Source organism: Colletotrichum karsti, assembly GCF_011947395.1.
Source record: "Colletotrichum karsti strain CkLH20 chromosome Unknown Scaffold25, whole genome shotgun sequence".
Lineage (NCBI taxonomy): Eukaryota > Fungi > Ascomycota > Sordariomycetes > Glomerellales > Glomerellaceae > Colletotrichum > Colletotrichum karsti.
The window spans coordinates 406,046-422,183 of NW_024065925.1; the positions used below are offsets into that span (position 1 = coordinate 406,046).

General features: G+C 52.0%; 5 protein-coding genes across 5 annotated transcripts; 3 read left to right on the plus strand and 2 right to left on the minus strand.

Annotated features, from left to right (window-relative positions):
• Positions 1 to 169: 169 nt before the first annotated feature.
• Positions 170 to 640, minus strand: CkaCkLH20_07836 (uncharacterized protein; the record flags this gene model as incomplete). Its single annotated transcript, XM_038890552.1, has 1 exon — positions 170 to 640. One exon carries the CDS (start codon positions 638 to 640, stop codon positions 170 to 172), a length of 471 nt encoding a protein of 156 aa, XP_038744160.1.
• Positions 641 to 4,549: 3,909 nt separating this feature from the next.
• On the plus strand, positions 4,550 to 5,617 carry CkaCkLH20_07837 (uncharacterized protein; the record flags this gene model as incomplete). Its single annotated transcript, XM_038890553.1, has 1 exon — positions 4,550 to 5,617. One exon carries the CDS (start codon positions 4,550 to 4,552, stop codon positions 5,615 to 5,617), a length of 1,068 nt encoding a protein of 355 aa, XP_038744161.1.
• Positions 5,618 to 5,691: 74 nt separating this feature from the next.
• CkaCkLH20_07838 (major facilitator superfamily) lies at positions 5,692 to 7,420 on the minus strand (the record flags this gene model as incomplete). The annotated part of the gene is made up of 2 exons (XM_038890554.1): positions 5,692 to 6,868; positions 6,936 to 7,420. 2 exons carry the CDS (start codon positions 7,418 to 7,420, stop codon positions 5,692 to 5,694), a joined length of 1,662 nt encoding a protein of 553 aa, XP_038744162.1.
• A 4,331-nt stretch (positions 7,421 to 11,751) lies between these two features.
• CkaCkLH20_07839 (uncharacterized protein) lies at positions 11,752 to 13,692 on the plus strand (the record flags this gene model as incomplete). The annotated part of the gene is made up of 5 exons (XM_038890555.1): positions 11,752 to 11,868; positions 11,934 to 11,956; positions 12,020 to 12,306; positions 12,363 to 12,442; positions 12,499 to 13,692. 5 exons carry the CDS (start codon positions 11,752 to 11,754, stop codon positions 13,690 to 13,692), a joined length of 1,701 nt encoding a protein of 566 aa, XP_038744163.1.
• Positions 13,693 to 13,998: 306 nt separating this feature from the next.
• On the plus strand, positions 13,999 to 15,741 carry CkaCkLH20_07840 (het domain-containing protein; the record flags this gene model as incomplete). Its single annotated transcript, XM_038890556.1, has 1 exon — positions 13,999 to 15,741. One exon carries the CDS (start codon positions 13,999 to 14,001, stop codon positions 15,739 to 15,741), a length of 1,743 nt encoding a protein of 580 aa, XP_038744164.1.
• Positions 15,742 to 16,138: the final 397 nt, after the last annotated feature.

The following is a 16,138-nucleotide window of genomic DNA, read 5'->3' on the forward strand; positions in this document are numbered from 1 at the left end:
TCTCCAGAGCCCTTGTGGATTTCATATCCCAACGATTGTCGGATTTGTTCGTTTAATGATGCCATGCCCCCCATGTCCGCCTATGTACCGTACCCAAAGTCATATTCTCTCGTCATGTCTCTTCATTCTTTTCGGCGGACCATCTTCGTCATTCGCCTTCGTCGTGATTCTATAAGCTCAGTCGATCCAGACTGAGACCATCGTTGCTGCGTACTCTTCGTACAACGCCAAGCTTGAAGAACTTTTCCTCGCCACCGGCGGTCCGTCCGCCGATATACCACTTTTCGGCTCCAAGTACGTCACGGAAACCCTCGCTGCTGCTGTCGCTGCCGCGTCGTCGGTTCGAGCTGCTGCTGCCGGGTATCGGGACACCGCCACGCGGTGAGTGGAGTGGGTACTGGTTCACGACGCCGGATGTCGAACGCGTCGTTGAGTTGGCGGTGCCGTTAGCGGTTCCGCTACTTGATGACGTCGCCGCGTTCGAGGAGATTGCTCGCGGCGCTGAGGAGGACTGTGTGGCGTATGATGACGAAGACGACGTCTGCGTGGAGTGCTTGTTCGGTTGTTGCGCGGATAGCGCTGTGGACTGGCGGAAGGAGGAGAAGAAGGTGGAGAGGAAGAAGGGGCGTTGAGAAGGCATCGTTGCTGTTGTCTCCTCGCCCAGAGGAAGAGGTGTCGATGATGGAAGCGAGGTGTGTGTTCGTTGAACCTGACTCCCCGTACGTGCGTTCGTGCGCCGCGAGACTTTTTTTCTCGATGTGAGATGAGGAGAGGGGCACAAGCCGTTATTGTATTTTGACGTAACGGGGCCAGACGGGGAGGTTTCCGGTTCCAAACGATAATTCAAACCCTCGATCGGGGGACCCCTATTCTCGTTGTCGTCAGGGCGCGTAGTGGTCGTCCGGGTTGCCTGGGTTTATGCTGTCATCCGTGCCCGAGCCGGGTTGGTGCTGGGACAAGGCAGGACGTCCAAGCTTGCGCTCCAAGACGGTTTCGCACGGGAGGAGAAATGAGCAAGCCGCGGGATACCGTTGTTTGCTTTTGTTTTGTAGGTGGGCTCAGCTGGAGTTTGTCGACTCGGGGATGCGTCGCTGTCGTTGGTGATATATGGCGGAGGCGGAAGGCGGATTGAGGGACTCGGTCGGTGCTCGATCCTGTGGGCGGGATTTCGATCGTGGGCGTGGAAGCGAGTGATCGGCGGTAGAGAGCTGGCAGGAGAGAAAGTGGGAGTGCAGAAGTGCAGTGCGGGATGCGGGCGGGATGGATGGAATAAGTTGGATGGGTGCGGTGTGTCGTCGGTGTTGGTACTTTGTTTTCCGTATGTCGGTCGGCCTTTAAAGTGCCACTGACTCCAGGTCTTTGGCTATGGGCATGCGCTGCGCCGTGAAGATCCGGGTTGGCGAGCTGCGCGGTAAGGTATCCGTACGGCAGAGCGTTAAAAAAGGTGTGTGTGTGATTGTTGGTATCGGATGCAAGTTGTGTGAATAAAACCTGACGTCGACTCACTTGATTGTGGCCCGCCAAACTGGATGAGTGAGGGGGACGTGGAGGGGAGACTTGGACACGGCTGGAAAAGGAATGGTGATGGAATGACGGGTGCAAGGGGTGGGTTGGGTCGGTCGGTCACTGGCGTCGTTGGTTTGTGGGAAGTCGCTGGCAGTCACTGGTAATCGGCCAATCCCGGAAGCGGACGAAGGGGGGCCTGGCAGTGGCATGCACGGGCGGAGGCTCCATAGTGAGTAATGACCAGGTCGCGATAGGTCCAGTCCGGGGCAACGGGTGGATATCCAGGTCACGTTGCTTGGCCTTTTTCCGGTACGTACCTCGCCTAACCCCGACTACGACTGTGGAGGTTCGGCGTCTGGGAAGGAGATGTCGGACTCCAGACTCCAGGTGGTGTCGGTCGCGGGGTTTCCTTGGTCCATCACAGGCTGGCTTATCTTATCCTTATCCTTATCCGAGGCTCTCGCTGCGACGTGGGGCAAGTGACTTGATAACGGCCCGTGTCACAGGCTGCCTGCTTGCTGCATTTCATTTCATCGAGATCAAGACATCTGCGGAAATGCAACACCACGACTCGCTTAACGCTTTCCCCAGACTCTTGGATCTATCTTCCTGTGTCACTCGATCCGACCTTCGTCCAGTCTGACACTTTTGACTTCCTAATACCTGCTTTCTTTTCCCTCAGCATTACATCCCACCCACACCATCACCGCCAACAAGCCTGCTCCCTGTCGCTGGTCATGATGATCTGATAATTCTCAGTTCTTCGAAATCATCTCTCGTCCCATTGGCCAGCCCGAGTAAGGCTCACAAGCAGCTCGCAGATCTGGAACCGAAACTCCAGGAGAACGCGACGGCACAGCTGTGCAGCGAACCGTAGGATTGCAGCAGCGTGGTACGCCACAGTCGCCTACAATGCAGTAGCCAAACATTTGCTGTTCGCCGACATGCATGGTTGGTCGGGTGCCTTCTAGATCCCGTTGGTTCAGCTTGTCAACTCTGACAGCATACTCACCCGCTCGCTCCCTTTGCTCCGTCGACGCCTAGTCTTGGACGCTACTCGGCCTGCCTGGAGGTCACCGATGAGAGCTCGGCAGCACAGGCAATACGATCCTCCTGCCGCGGCGGTCTGCGGGATTTAGTAGTTGGCATCGCGGCTCCGCTCCAGGTCACAAGACGCAGCCGCCTCTTCCTATCTTTCAAGGTCAAGAACGACGTCCGAACGAGACGTCTCTGGCGCTGACGCAACGCTACCTCAATTTGCAACTTTGCAGCCGACAGGGTTTCCTTGCATGGAACATCATTGGCCTTCTCATCTGAAGTCGCCAGGCAGCTGGCAGAATGTACGGAAGAGCCTTACTTCGTTCAGCCTGCGGTCAGGTTCCAATTTCCAGCAAACACACAGGCTTCCCTTCCCCACACTGAGGCACCATCGGACAGTTCCAACATCGCGGTTTGTCCCGATATCAGCAAAGGTGTTGCTCTTCAAGCTAAATCATATGGTTTACTTTCCAATCACCATTCCTCAAAGACCGATTTACCCCTCTCCTACCGAGTCAGAGCCTTGAGAACCGTCCTACCGATCCTCCATCACAGATTGTGCATTGCCCAGCCCCTCTAGGTTCCCCTCGATCTCATCACCTCAGATGGTTTGAAAACTTGCGGGGTTTGCGGGGTTGGCTTGGATCTGGAGCAAGCCACCGCGCCGTCCCAAACACCACCAACGCTCTGCGCCTGGTAACTCTCCGTTTGTCCATCTCTTGGCGTTTCGCTTTGCCGTCTGAGATTATTGTTTGTCCGCCTCGACTGAGGACTTTTGTCCGGCAGGTGCTTTCTGTCGGCTTATTGTTAATGATTTCGGATGATTCGTTTGAGGCCGCGCGTATCAGCCAAGGGCCGTCCCGTGGTCGCAGGGCTATCAACTCCATCATCTCAACGTATGAACAAGTGGGATTCATTATTTCTCTGGGATGTAGATTTCGCAGCAATCGTTCCTTGGGAATAAAGTGTGAGTGTGCTCTACGTCATAACGAGAGAGTTCTATACCATCAGGAGTTGGAGTCAGCGAGTGCTGAGATGTGACTGTGTTGCACAGCAACGGCGGCTCGTGATGGTGACACTCTTACTGAGATTATGGCAGCACGAAAGCGATCGGCTTATCCGATACTACATGAATGAATGAATTCCAAAGACATTGCTTCTGCGGATTCGAGGGCGTCGCCATTGTTTGATCCCGGCATTATGCAGTACTTGACTCTCGTTGAACCCTCAGACTCGGTCCAGCCGTGTCTCGAGGCTGGCCAGCTGGATGATATTTTGATGTCCTCTAGCCCCCAAAATTTCAGCTGAGACTCGCTTCCAATGCGCCGTAGGTGGAAGCAAACATTGCTTCTAGGCCTCCGTACGCTGCCAGTCGCGGGTGTAGCACCGCCTCAATCTCATCGCTGACAGCTACAGTGGTGGTCAGCGAGCCTTGTCGCACACGAACGGTGGGTGGCAGTCTGACCAAGACACCGCAAAATTGGACCGATCTTAGATGAGGCGGTGCTTCTTGGGGGCTAGTGCAAGCATGGTGGACGTCACTGGTAAGCAGAGCCTTGTGAGGCTGCCTGTGATGTCTCTAAAATTTGCAGTCCAAATGGCACGCTAGATCTGCCTGAACACCCTCCTTACATCGTTGCGGACCATTCGCTTGCCTCGTTTAAAGACTACTTTGAGCCATTCTCACACAAGCACTAGAACCAGCTTCCTTTAAATGGTAGTCTTGTCTACTGTTCTTCTCGTAAGACATCCCATATCTTAGTCGCAACATGTGGTTTCGATATACAATACAGGACAACAGAACATGGCTTTCCACCCAAATTCGAGACTGGCGATCGCTGTCATTCTCTTGGTGTTTCAAATCCTATTATTCTTATTCCAGTGCGGCATCAATCATTTGCATCTCTTCAAAGAACGGGATAGTTTGAAACGTTTCGTCATTCTCTTTCAATATCTTCTCTTCCCTCTATTCATCGGGATTGTGGGCATCGCCTTTACGCTGCTCATGTTTAACAGCGACTTCGACGAAGAAGACTGTTCCATTAATCCCGAATTTCTGGACCCGGACATTGTCGGTCCTGGCATCCTCATCGCTCAATGGGCGCAATTAGCAGTGCTCTTTACGTTCGCACTACTCGGGACGTTCCACACTCAAGCCGCGGGAGTGAAAGAGATCGGTGCTGGTCTAGCAGTAATCCATCTTTCACTGGCCATTGCCCTACTTGTTCAGATCAAGACCAACAACGGCTTCTCTGCAACCGATGCCATACTAGGGGCCATGATTCTTGACTCTCAAGGCAGCGCCATCTCAATCCAAATGATCACGAAAGAGACATTAGCATCGCGATTTCAAGTCGGAGCCGTTCTACCATGCCAAGTCTTCGGCTTGATAGTCGAGGCGATTCTCGTCCTCGGTTTTCACCAAAACAGGTTCGAGTTCCAATACAAAAACTGCAATTGCGTCGCAGTGACTTGGTGGGGTCGACTCACCAGCTGTAAGGACTCGATTCAGAAGGAGCACTCAAACCAAGAGATGGCGATCTTCTGGACATACTTTGGGTGCAGGACTATTGCCTTCATACAGAGTAGCTACCATGCTCTTATGGACACATCCAAATTCCATTATGCTGAAATCAAGAGCCGAGAGAAAAACCTGAAAGACGGTTGTGGGACCAAAATTGCTAAGGAAGCCGCCGACTTGAGGAATACAACCTTCGTCTCGCCCCTGGCCTCACCACTGACCTCTCACAAACCATCATCCAGCTTCACCAAATTCCTGCAACGGGTAACACGGGCGGGAAAGCGCGAGGAGGAGTACGACAAGCATCTAACGACATTATCGCTCGCCTACTTCATTTTTGGCGTCTATTCTGTGGCATCCATGGCTGCGGTTAGAGCTGCAATCAAAGGAGAGGGACAAATTGGAGAGAAAGATGATACGGATTGGTCGGCAGGACAGGTGATTGCGGTTGTGGTTGCAGCCGTTACCATCGTCAGAGGCATTTGGCATGTTGTCAGAATGGTCAAGAAGGAAAAGTTCAGGTTGCCCGCCAACATGCGTCCAACACCATAATTTCTTGTCTGCAGAATCACACATCGTATCATCAGGAAAGCATGCTACCATTACATCTAATGACTAGAATATCCCTAGGTTTGTGGTCTTAATAACATCCTATAGAACCCAATCCATAATGCAAGTGAGGCGAGAGGGAAGACACCCAACACGTACAGCGCAAAGCTGTACCCCCTATCCTGCGCCATCCAACCTCCCAATGAGTGAGAAATGGCAGCGCCGGTCTGGCGGGTCATGCCACCAACGATACCAAAAGTGACATTGAAATGCCCGCTCCCAGCCATCATGACAGCCAATAGTCCAGGAATCGCGACGCTCTGGATACCCGCACCAATACCATCGAGAATCTGAACAGGCCACACACCCCAGCTCTTTATAGCCTTACCCGCGACAGCAGCACGGATAGGCAAGACAGCGTATGATGTCAAAATCGCAAGCCAGTAGCCCCGTCGACCGGAAACCCACGATGTGAGGATGGATACGACAACCATCGTGCCCTGGGCGATGATGACGGTTAGACCGGTCGTGCCGGCGGGGTCGCCTTGACCCGCGGCCACGAGGGCCTGTCCGTAGAGATACAGAATCGCCGCGTTGCCGAGATGGAACAAGAACACGGTGATGGCAATGACGCCCAAAGACCGGTTATTCCTGAAGAGATGAATTGCTTTCGAGAATGTGTTCGTCTTCTCCTTCGGAATGGTGATGATATCCCGAGGGGGATTAGGTGCTCTTGGGGGGTCTTCTATTCCTGCCCTGCCTCTTTCTTGCATGTCTTGACGATGACTGTCATCGCTGACATCGTGCTCAGACGGAGGCCCTGCCCTCGCGGCGGCGTGGTCGATCGCCCGTTCCGGCAGTAGGAAGACACATACCATAGTCGCAGCACAGAAGGCCATGACAAGCCAGAAGACTGCCGTCAACCCAAAGTGGGAACCCAACAGGCCCGCCAGACCTGCGCTGACCATGTTGCCTGCGTGGTTGGAAGCTTGGTTGCGTCCGTTTAGCGCGCGGAAGCTATGCTTGTCTTTCCGTTTCTTGTTGCCGCGGTTGTTACTGGTGCCTCGGTCGTCCTCCTCTTGTTGAGAGCAGATGCCCAGCGTGAGCGCTACGAGTAGAGGCACCATACTCGTACCCGCGACGGCAGACACGATTTGCGTCGTGAAGACGAGTGCCGGATGTGTGCTAAGTAGGTTGAGCCCTTGGGAAACGCCAACGAGGAGGGCGAAAGCAGCCACAAGGAGGCGCTTTTTTCTGGTTGAGGATATCAGTTTCGTCGAGAGTATAACATATGACACAGTAGCTGTCAATATGGACTTACTTCGTCGCGTCTATAAGTGCGCCGATAGGACCGGCAGCAACGATTGTAGCCACGCCGCCGGCGGTACTCACCGAGCCGCGCAGCCCGGGAGCCCATCCGTGTTGTTGAAGGTAGACGCCAAGAAAAGGACCGAGCCCATCCTGCACGTCACCCATGAAGAAAGCCATAACGAAAAGAGCCCATCGTGCTCGTTTTTTCAGCTTCTCATCTTCCTTTTGCGTCGGCCCAGACTCTGCTTGCGTGTCTGCCTCGCCGAGAGGAACATCCGAGGTGGGAGATGGCACCGAGTCGCTGATGCGGGCGTCCTGCTTGTCGTCCCGCTTCCCATCCGGCTTGGTGTCCTGCTTGCCCAGCTGTTCACCATCTTTCTGGTCGTCATGAATGCCATCTTTCTTATTTTCGAAATCCAAGGTCAAGTCAACCGGAGGCAGGAACTCAAGGTTGATGTCGCTGGACGAGTGGGTCTTGTCATCTTTGGCGTCCATAGTCTCTTACCGTACCGAACCGTTTTCCCCTCAATACTCGTGAGGGATCGGAGGAGCGATATTATAAGAGGCACGGTCCCATCTATCAGAAGACGAAGACAAGACAAAGACAAGACTTGCACAGACAGAGGTTCGCTACGTCAATAAGAGGGCCGCCCCGACAAACACATGAAACTATACCAAATATAGCCACCCGTGCAAACCCTTTTCCCAACTTTACTTTGGGTAAGGCTGTCTGCATCTTGGCATTCGACATTCACTGAGTGGTCGTAGATGTTTTAAAGTTGCTGTGCGCCCAGGCGTGAAACGTGCATACACACAAAATATCAAACCCATCTGAACTGGATGCTGATTACTTCATAGGCAGACCTTGCAAGTGCGGGGATGGAATTCAGCAGCTCAGCAAAAGCTCGGTCGCTCGTGCGTTTCTTCCATCACCTGTCACCCGTTTTCGTTATCTTGCGAGTAGAGACGAAGAGCTGCCGGCCCGTTTTTGCCGTTGATGACGTTGGACACAGACTCGGCCGGTCTCCGTCACACCTCCGTATTTACGAATGAGTTCGCCGAGGCGCTGCTCTTGAAACGTTGAGTCTTGAGATTGTCTTCAGAACTGAATCCTGCAGGACCACGACTTTGGCCTGTAATGCATGTGATTCGATAACTCCAGTCACGGCGTCGCTTGTCTCTGAATGGCATGGTCCACTCTACATTTGATACCGCCGATGACGAAAAATATTGATGTCACTTTGCTTCTAAACTTATGAATAACCCCTCTGAGAAAAGGTGGTACACAAACACTTTCAGGGCATGTGTAAGTCAGTGGTTTTCTGTAATCCGATTCTTCTGTCTCAACTCATAATACGGTGAATGTCTTCTTCATTAGTATGAACACAGTAGGAAATTTTGAAATATGAGGACGGAAAGGTTTCTTAGATCTTTAGTAGAATGTACACTCTTACACATACACATGGTATAAAATGTGATGGAATTACAGTGAAAACGACGGAGTCTATGCAATGTGTCAAGGTGCAGTGGTGACATGTAAGTCATTCTTCAACATGCCATTTCTACCACTCCACTTGCTTTTACTTTTCTGATACTAAGCCTTGTCATGGGTTTATCTCTCCTACTTAGTTTCCTTCGTCTTAATCCTCTTGTCCGGTGTATCATCGTCATTAGTATCCGGGTTGCCTTCCTTGTTCTCTGATGGGCTCATTACCATCCTCTTCATCCTTGTCTTCCTCGTAAATAGAGCCTCATTACTTCAAGCTTCCCGCGTGTGAAAACGCGCCTGAAAACAGCCATGCAAAGACTTTGTGACCATTTATCGCTACAATTCTGCACATTTATGAAGCTTGTTCTGAGATTTCAATCCAGGCGCCGAGTGGACCGCAACAACAGCCTCAAGAGCAGTCATGGAAAAGAAAAACCTACCTGTATGGTCGTTGAAACACATGTATGTGCGGACTTTATTGTATATTTGCGGAAATAGATCAGATAGCTTTAGAGAGCTTGCAACTTCTCAAGGATTCGACCCTTTTCTGAATGAACTTACATCCTACGCTGCGGCTTGCGAAGTTCCAGCTATTATCCTTCTTGAATTCAGCTATAAGATTGAACTTACATTGAAGCATCTTATACTGCTTTTCACGTGCGGGAATGATACTTCTCCCAAGCATAAGAATATGTTGAGAAATCCATTGAAATAGGAGATGCCCACGCGAAGAATTAGGACATAAACACGTGAAATGTCAATCGCTTCTCTTCTTTGTGCAAAGGCTCCGCATTTTGGAAGTCAGTTTCCATTAAATCTGGGTGTGCTGATGATCAACTTCTCATCATTGTGCTGACCTATGATGAATTTGTTGTTGGAAGCAACAGTGTTGGCTGTTGAATTCATTTCTTCTAGTCAGCCTTGCTTTCACTCTCAAGCCCATCTATACACTGTGTAAGCCAAGCTTGAGGCTAGAAGCCGACGTGAAAGACGAGTCCCTTCCATACGAGCGTGCGTCTGTATCCTGAGACTGTGCGTCATCACGGGTTTTATGCTTAATTATCCTCAATGGCCAGCCCTTCAGGTTCAATTGAAACAAAAGTCATTATGTTATCCAAGGTAAACGGAAGTGATTAAACATGTGGTGTTGTCAAAAGTCATGTGGTTGTAACTGAAGTTTCGCGTTGCCTCATTACTGATGGCAAGCTCCAGTCTCCAATTCGAAATCTCATGAGCTTTGACCATATAATGTCAAAAGCTTTGTAACTCGGACGAAGTTTTGGATATCAACAGCACATGAACAGCTGGTAATATTCTCCCATCTTCGTCTTAAAGCATACGAGATCAAATCTTCCGTGTAAGACAGATTGTGGCGGGTTACTTCAGTAATGGCAACAGCATTAACAGCCACACTGACGCATTGTGGCGCTGGGTGCCATGCCCATTTCCGGCATTAAACTTTGCTGACCTTGCACTGGCCGGCGGCGCGCTCCCGCACCCCCTTCTTATCAGGGCGAACCATGTCGCAGCTTGGGTTCGCCGTAATTCACCAAGACTAAAGTTTGATAACTTCGGTGGTTGCAAACTAGCAATCTAGAAATACGTTGACGGAAAGAGCTCAAAAATATCGTACAAAGACACGCGTGTGACCATGTGCCAATGCTGTCAACACTTCAGGACTCGCTGAGGTGTTGCCCAAGACTTGTGATGCGACGCGCCGGCGGCGACTTCTTATCACTGGGTTACCCTGATGCGAACGCGAATGCCTAGAAATACAACGGCCCTGCTCTTCAGGTGTGAGACACCACAATGTCCAGGCTAGACCTTACTCAGGTCAGGACGGGGGAATCATTGTCGCGTCAGTTGTCTGATTCCGGCAAAACTGGTAATTCGAATTGGGGATGTCTGGAGATAAGTGGAACGTACTCATTTGTCGATCGAACGGGGGTAGATCCCCCAGCCAGGTGAAGGCTTGTGGGACCACGATGAAGGTTCTCCTTGTGCGAGACCCCTTATCTGGACACCAGTCAGTCCACTGATCATCTTATCAGAGACAAGACGAAAGAGCGGCTGCAAAATCACCACCTAGTGAGGCCATGAATGGCACGCGAGCTCTTGATACTTGCGCATGGAGCATCGCGTTTGAGAGATGGCAACTCAACAGTCGAGACCATAGCACGCAATACAATTGACGTCAACTACCAAGCTTTATTGAGGGTCCCTTCTCCAGCCTGACGATATGCTGACTGTCATGATGTTTCGGCGTCGAGGAAATGGATGTACGAATACTGGCGGATGTAAAAGAATGGAACAATAGGGCCGAGAGGAGACGCACGAACCCCAAATATTTCCCGCTTCGTTAGCTGATTTTTTGACCCAGCAAGTCCCGAGATGCATAGGCCGGCCCAAATCTAGCCGTTTGTCACTCCCGCAAGTTGGTTGACTCGATGAGATCGAGTAATGATTTTTCCCAGCTTGCGGGGTTTTGGAGCCGACGATAAGCTACCCCTGCCTGCCAGGCTAACTTATCACACATAGCCGCATCGTCCCATGCCGAACAGGCATCATGGTGCATGGTTACTGAGCGGGAGCCGTTCCCTCAAGCCGCCACCTCCCCAGTCTACCAACGCCCATGATAAGACATCTCCTCGGACGAACCAATGGCAATCGCAGGATCCTGCCCAGACGACCTAATTTTCGAGGTTTTCGGTACCGGGTTCGTCCTCTTACTCGATCAGATTTGACGTCGTTCTCAACCTGCGCGCTCTTCAATTTGCTGCAATCACGGCGTGACCGGCAGCACCCTTGTCCTGTTGCAGTCCAGCTCGCCTTACCTGCTATCCAGCGCCATGACTTTTCCCCAATCGTCGTGTCTTTCAGCGGGATTTGGATGCAGAACGATTGAAAAGAGCTTGTCCATGTGGGGGGCGTCGCACCGATTTCCGGGTCCCATCAGTCGATATCCCTGAGACACAGAGGTACAGAGATTCCATGTGCTTTATCAACGTCTCCTTCTCCAGAGCGACACCGGCATGGACTCGAAATAAATACCAGGCGATGTCCTCCGCTGCTTCAGATTTGGATTCTGGCTGAGATTCAGCCGGAGCTTCACCCCTCAACCGCTGCCTTGGAACTGCCACTTCTTTGACTGTAACCCCGTTGCAGATCAATACCTACGACACCCTGCGGCCCAGCTTTTCGCTTACGGTTCCATTCTCACGTGCATATCGTCATCGCAACGTGTGACTGGTCTTCCTCCTGGTCTTTATATGACTGCGGCATCTTCGTCTATCGCTTGAGCAACACGCAAACGAACAACTAGGTCGACGGGGTGAATATGGACACCGCAACCACCACAGCGCGGCCAGAAAAGGTCCACAGCTCGAAATGGAGATACTGGGCCGACAAACTCGCCGTCGAGTCTGAGCCTGGCTTGACGAGAGCACAGCTGATGGTATGATTCGCAGTTCAAGAAACCACCTGGGATCTGAGGAGAAACTGACGAGTTTTAATCGGTAGCTCACGAACTATGATCTCAAACCGTGAGTACTGGGCGCTGTGGGAGCATTCGTCCCACGAAACAACGGCTGACGTCATGTGAACAGAGTCGAACCAGAGAGGCGGCAATGGGGTCCGTGGAATTTCGTGGCATTTTGGGTTGCCGACTCCTTCAACGTCAACACCTGGATGATTTCATCGTCCATGGTCGTCGGTGGCCTTTCATGGTGGCAGTCGTGGCTTTGCGTCTGGCTCGGATACGCGATCGCCGGTGCCTTCATCTGCTTGACTGGTCGCATTGGTGCTGTTTACCACATCGGTTTCCCCGTCGTCAACAGGTCCTCTTTCGGAATCTGGGGTAGTCTGTGGCCCGTCTTCAACCGCGCTGCGATGGGTGAGTTTCGCCCCCATACATCCTGATTCTTGAGTGGCCTTGCTCATAGAAGCTAGCTTGCGTTTGGTACGGTGTCCAAGCCTACATCGGAGGCAACTGTGTTTACTTGATGATTCGCGCAATCTGGAAGTCTTGGGTAAGTGGAACGAGGATAAGAGTTTGATTGATGCCTCACGTGCTAACACCTTGCAGGACCGTGAGACAATCAACCCCGGCGGGTTCTCACCGAGCTCCGGCACATCGACTGCGGAATACGTCTCGTTCTTCCTCTTCTGGTTTTGCTCTTTGCCTGCCATCTGGTTCCCGGTTCATAAGATCCGACACCTGTTCACAGTCAAGTCCTACGTGGCCCCTTGCGCCGGTATCGCCTTCTTGATTTGGGCCGTTGTCCGCGCTGGAGGAGTAGGTCCCATTGTCCGTCAACCTGCGAAACTCCAAGGAAGCGATCTTGCCTGGGAGTTTGTCAAGGGCGTCATGTCATCTATCGCCAACTTCGCGACGCTCATCGTGAACGACCCCGACTTTTCTCGTTTTGCCAGAAAGCCCCGCGATGCTTTGTGGTCTCAGCTCATCACTATTCCAGTCGGTTTCGCCTTCACCTCCTTTATCGGCATCATCGTTTCGTCGTCGTCTGCTGTCATCTACGACTTGGACGAGCCGATCTGGAATCCCTTGTCGCTGCTCGAGAGATTTATCGACGACGGTGGTTCCGCTCAGAGATTCGGAGTTTTCATGATCGCTACTTCGTTCGCTCTGGCCCAACTCGGTACGAACATTGCGGCCAACTCGGTCTCTGCCGGCACGGATATGACAGCGCTTCTCCCTCGGTACTTGAGCATTCGTCGTGGTGGATACATCTGCGCTGCAGTTGGTCTCGCCATGTGCCCCTACACCCTGCTCACCGATTCCAACAAGTTCACGACCTACCTGTCGGCATACAGCGTGTTCCTCAGTTCCATTGCCGGCGTCATGTGCTCCGACTACTACGTCGTACGAAAGGGGTATCTCGAGATCAAGGAGCTCTACGATGCGCGTAAGACGGGACCGTACTACTTCACTTACGGCATTCATTGGCGCGCGTATGTTGCCTACATTGCTGGAATTCTCATCAACGTGGTGGGATTTGCCGGTGAAATTGGCCGTGATGTGCCTGTTGGAGCCAAGTACATTTACAACATCAACTTCTTCGGTGGCTTCATCGTTTCTGGTGGCATGTACTGGGGCCTGTGCAAGATCTCCCCGATCCCTGCTACCAGCGACAAATGGATGGAAGTCGGTGATGAGATTGAGGATATCCGGGTTGGATACAACAACAGCAGCCAGGATTTCGATGAGGAGGCGGTTACTGGATCAGCAAAGGGCATGGATGACACCAAGCCTCTATGAGGCGGACCAGGAGGGAATGATTGAGAGTTTGTCGATTTGCATTTTGATGATACCACTGCTGCACTTGAAGAATGTCAATGTTGTGACACAAACGAAGCAGCTCAAATAGTTGATATAAATAAGGAGCGATGCCGAGCAAATGGTGCCATCGAAGACTTGGGCATGATATTGGGAGAGACTGGCTGAGTAATACCTAGCGAACTGATGTTCAGTTATTTCTACGCCAATGATGGAGCTGACATGATTTCAAGAAGTGGAGACAGTCAGATACTTGCCAACTCCAACTCACCGCGGTGTGGCGGTGCCATGAAGCTCATCAACGTTCATTCACTAGCCATCGAAAGCTTCGGTGCAAGTGAAACGATCCCACGATATGCGATACTGTCACATACATGGGGCAACGACGAGATCAGCCTTCAGGAATGGACCGCCAACTACAACGACCCCTCTCCAGAGTACCTAGAGAAGCCCGGATACTCGAAGATTGTCCATGCTTGCTCCAAGACGCGAGACGATAGGCTGGGGTATCTCTGGGTAGATACAGTTTGCATCGACAAGACGAGCAGCGCAGAACTCTCGGAGGCCATCAACTCCATGTTCGCATGGTACGAGCGTGCCGCTGTCTGTCTCGTCTATCTGGCCGATGTGGAATGGGCAGATGACCTCGTCCACAAGATTTACTCCAAACAAGACTCAAGTTTTGGTTCGAGTCGATGGTTCAGTCGAGGGTGGACCTTACAGGAGTTATTGGCACCCGAAAAAGTCTTCTTCTTTACCAAGGAATGGATAGAAATCGGAACGAAGTCGGAGCTGATGTTCCATATCTCGAAGATCACCGGCATCGACGTCACTTACCTGACTAGCACCCGAAGGATATGGTCCGCGAGCGTTTCTGCAAGAATGAGCTGGGCTTCCAAACGACAGACGACCAGGCCGGAGGACATAGCCTACTGCCTTCTGGGTATATTCGACATCAATATGCCGCTATTGTACGGCGAGGGCTCGAGAGCGTTTCTACGACTGCAGGAGGAGATCATCAAATCATCCGACGACCACACCATATTCTGCTGGGCTTGGGTCCCGCACAAGACGCCCAATCAATGGCAGAGTGTCCTGGCGCCTTCGCCAGCAGTCTTTGCGAACTCGAGCTCGTTCGTGGCCACACACAGAAACGTCGACAGCTCGCCTTACCAGATTACGAATATCGGCTTGCGCATCAGGCTTCCTGTCGTTGCGGCCGTGAACTGCCTCTGCGCGATGCTCTCAGTCATCAGCACCGACGAAGGCAACCTGGAGCACAAGCGCATGATGTGTTTGCCTCTGATGGAGGAAGGCATCATCCATCGCCGCTGTCCGTTTCCCATGCAGCCTTTCCCCGTTCATCGATCACTGGCTTGCGATACCAAGGAGATGCATCTTCTCTACAAGATCTCGAGAAACACGGAAGATCTGATGCCATGGCCGTACCGTCATCAGTTTGAGTACGGGTTCTACATCAATATCCTCGACGAATCCTTCTCGACGGATATGAACCATCAAATGATAAGGTCTATTGACTGCTTAGTCCCTCAATACAAGCAGACCCCGACTTCGCATACGTCACGGCCTGTCTACAGCGCCGTTGGGTTCCGGTCGACTTTGAAGCACGATTTCGGAGGGTTGATATTGAGACTCAACCATCAAGACGACAGATTTCTTGTCTTGCTCTCTGTCAGCAAACGTGGCAACAAGCACCAGTGGAGTTGCGAGATTGTCGATCCCAAATACGACGAGTATAACGCCACCCAATGGCTCCGAGAGTTTGAAGGGCCCCTGAACAGCGTCGAAGCCTCCCCCGACTGCACCTTCCACACTGCCATCTCACAAAGTCAGCGGTCGAAGATACTTGTGGCGCTAGACGGAGACATCCGAGATGAAACCGGTCGAAGATTGAGGGTTGTCTACATAGTAATTTCCAAGACGGAAGGCAGCGGTAATCGGATGCAAGATGTGTGGACGAAGCTTCAGCAGAGCTTCGACGGCAGTAGTGGGCGACGCTTGTTGTCATAGCTCTACCCCAACGTGCCGGCGGTCGGAAGATGCAGCAGGGAATTCGAACTGCTAGTACCCTAACTGTTAGTACATCAAGCTAGAGGCTGCACGTTGCAACCCAAAAGTCATCCTGGAAGCTTTTCGACGCATCATCTTCACATCTGTTTGGGGGCTTTTCGGATGCGAGAGATTTGTTCCCCGCCAGCGCAGGCACCAGCAGTAGTGCGCTGACGGGAAGCACTGCAGCGCTCCTCACAGCACTGTTCGGGTACGTGCAGCCCGAAATGATTCGGAGAGCCCCACCGGAAACTTCCGACACCCCACGCCTACGCTTTAAGGATCTCAGAATTTGACTTTTCGTCACCATCAGCTCCCGTAGCTGAGTTGGTTTACAGCGTCATACTTATGGTCACGT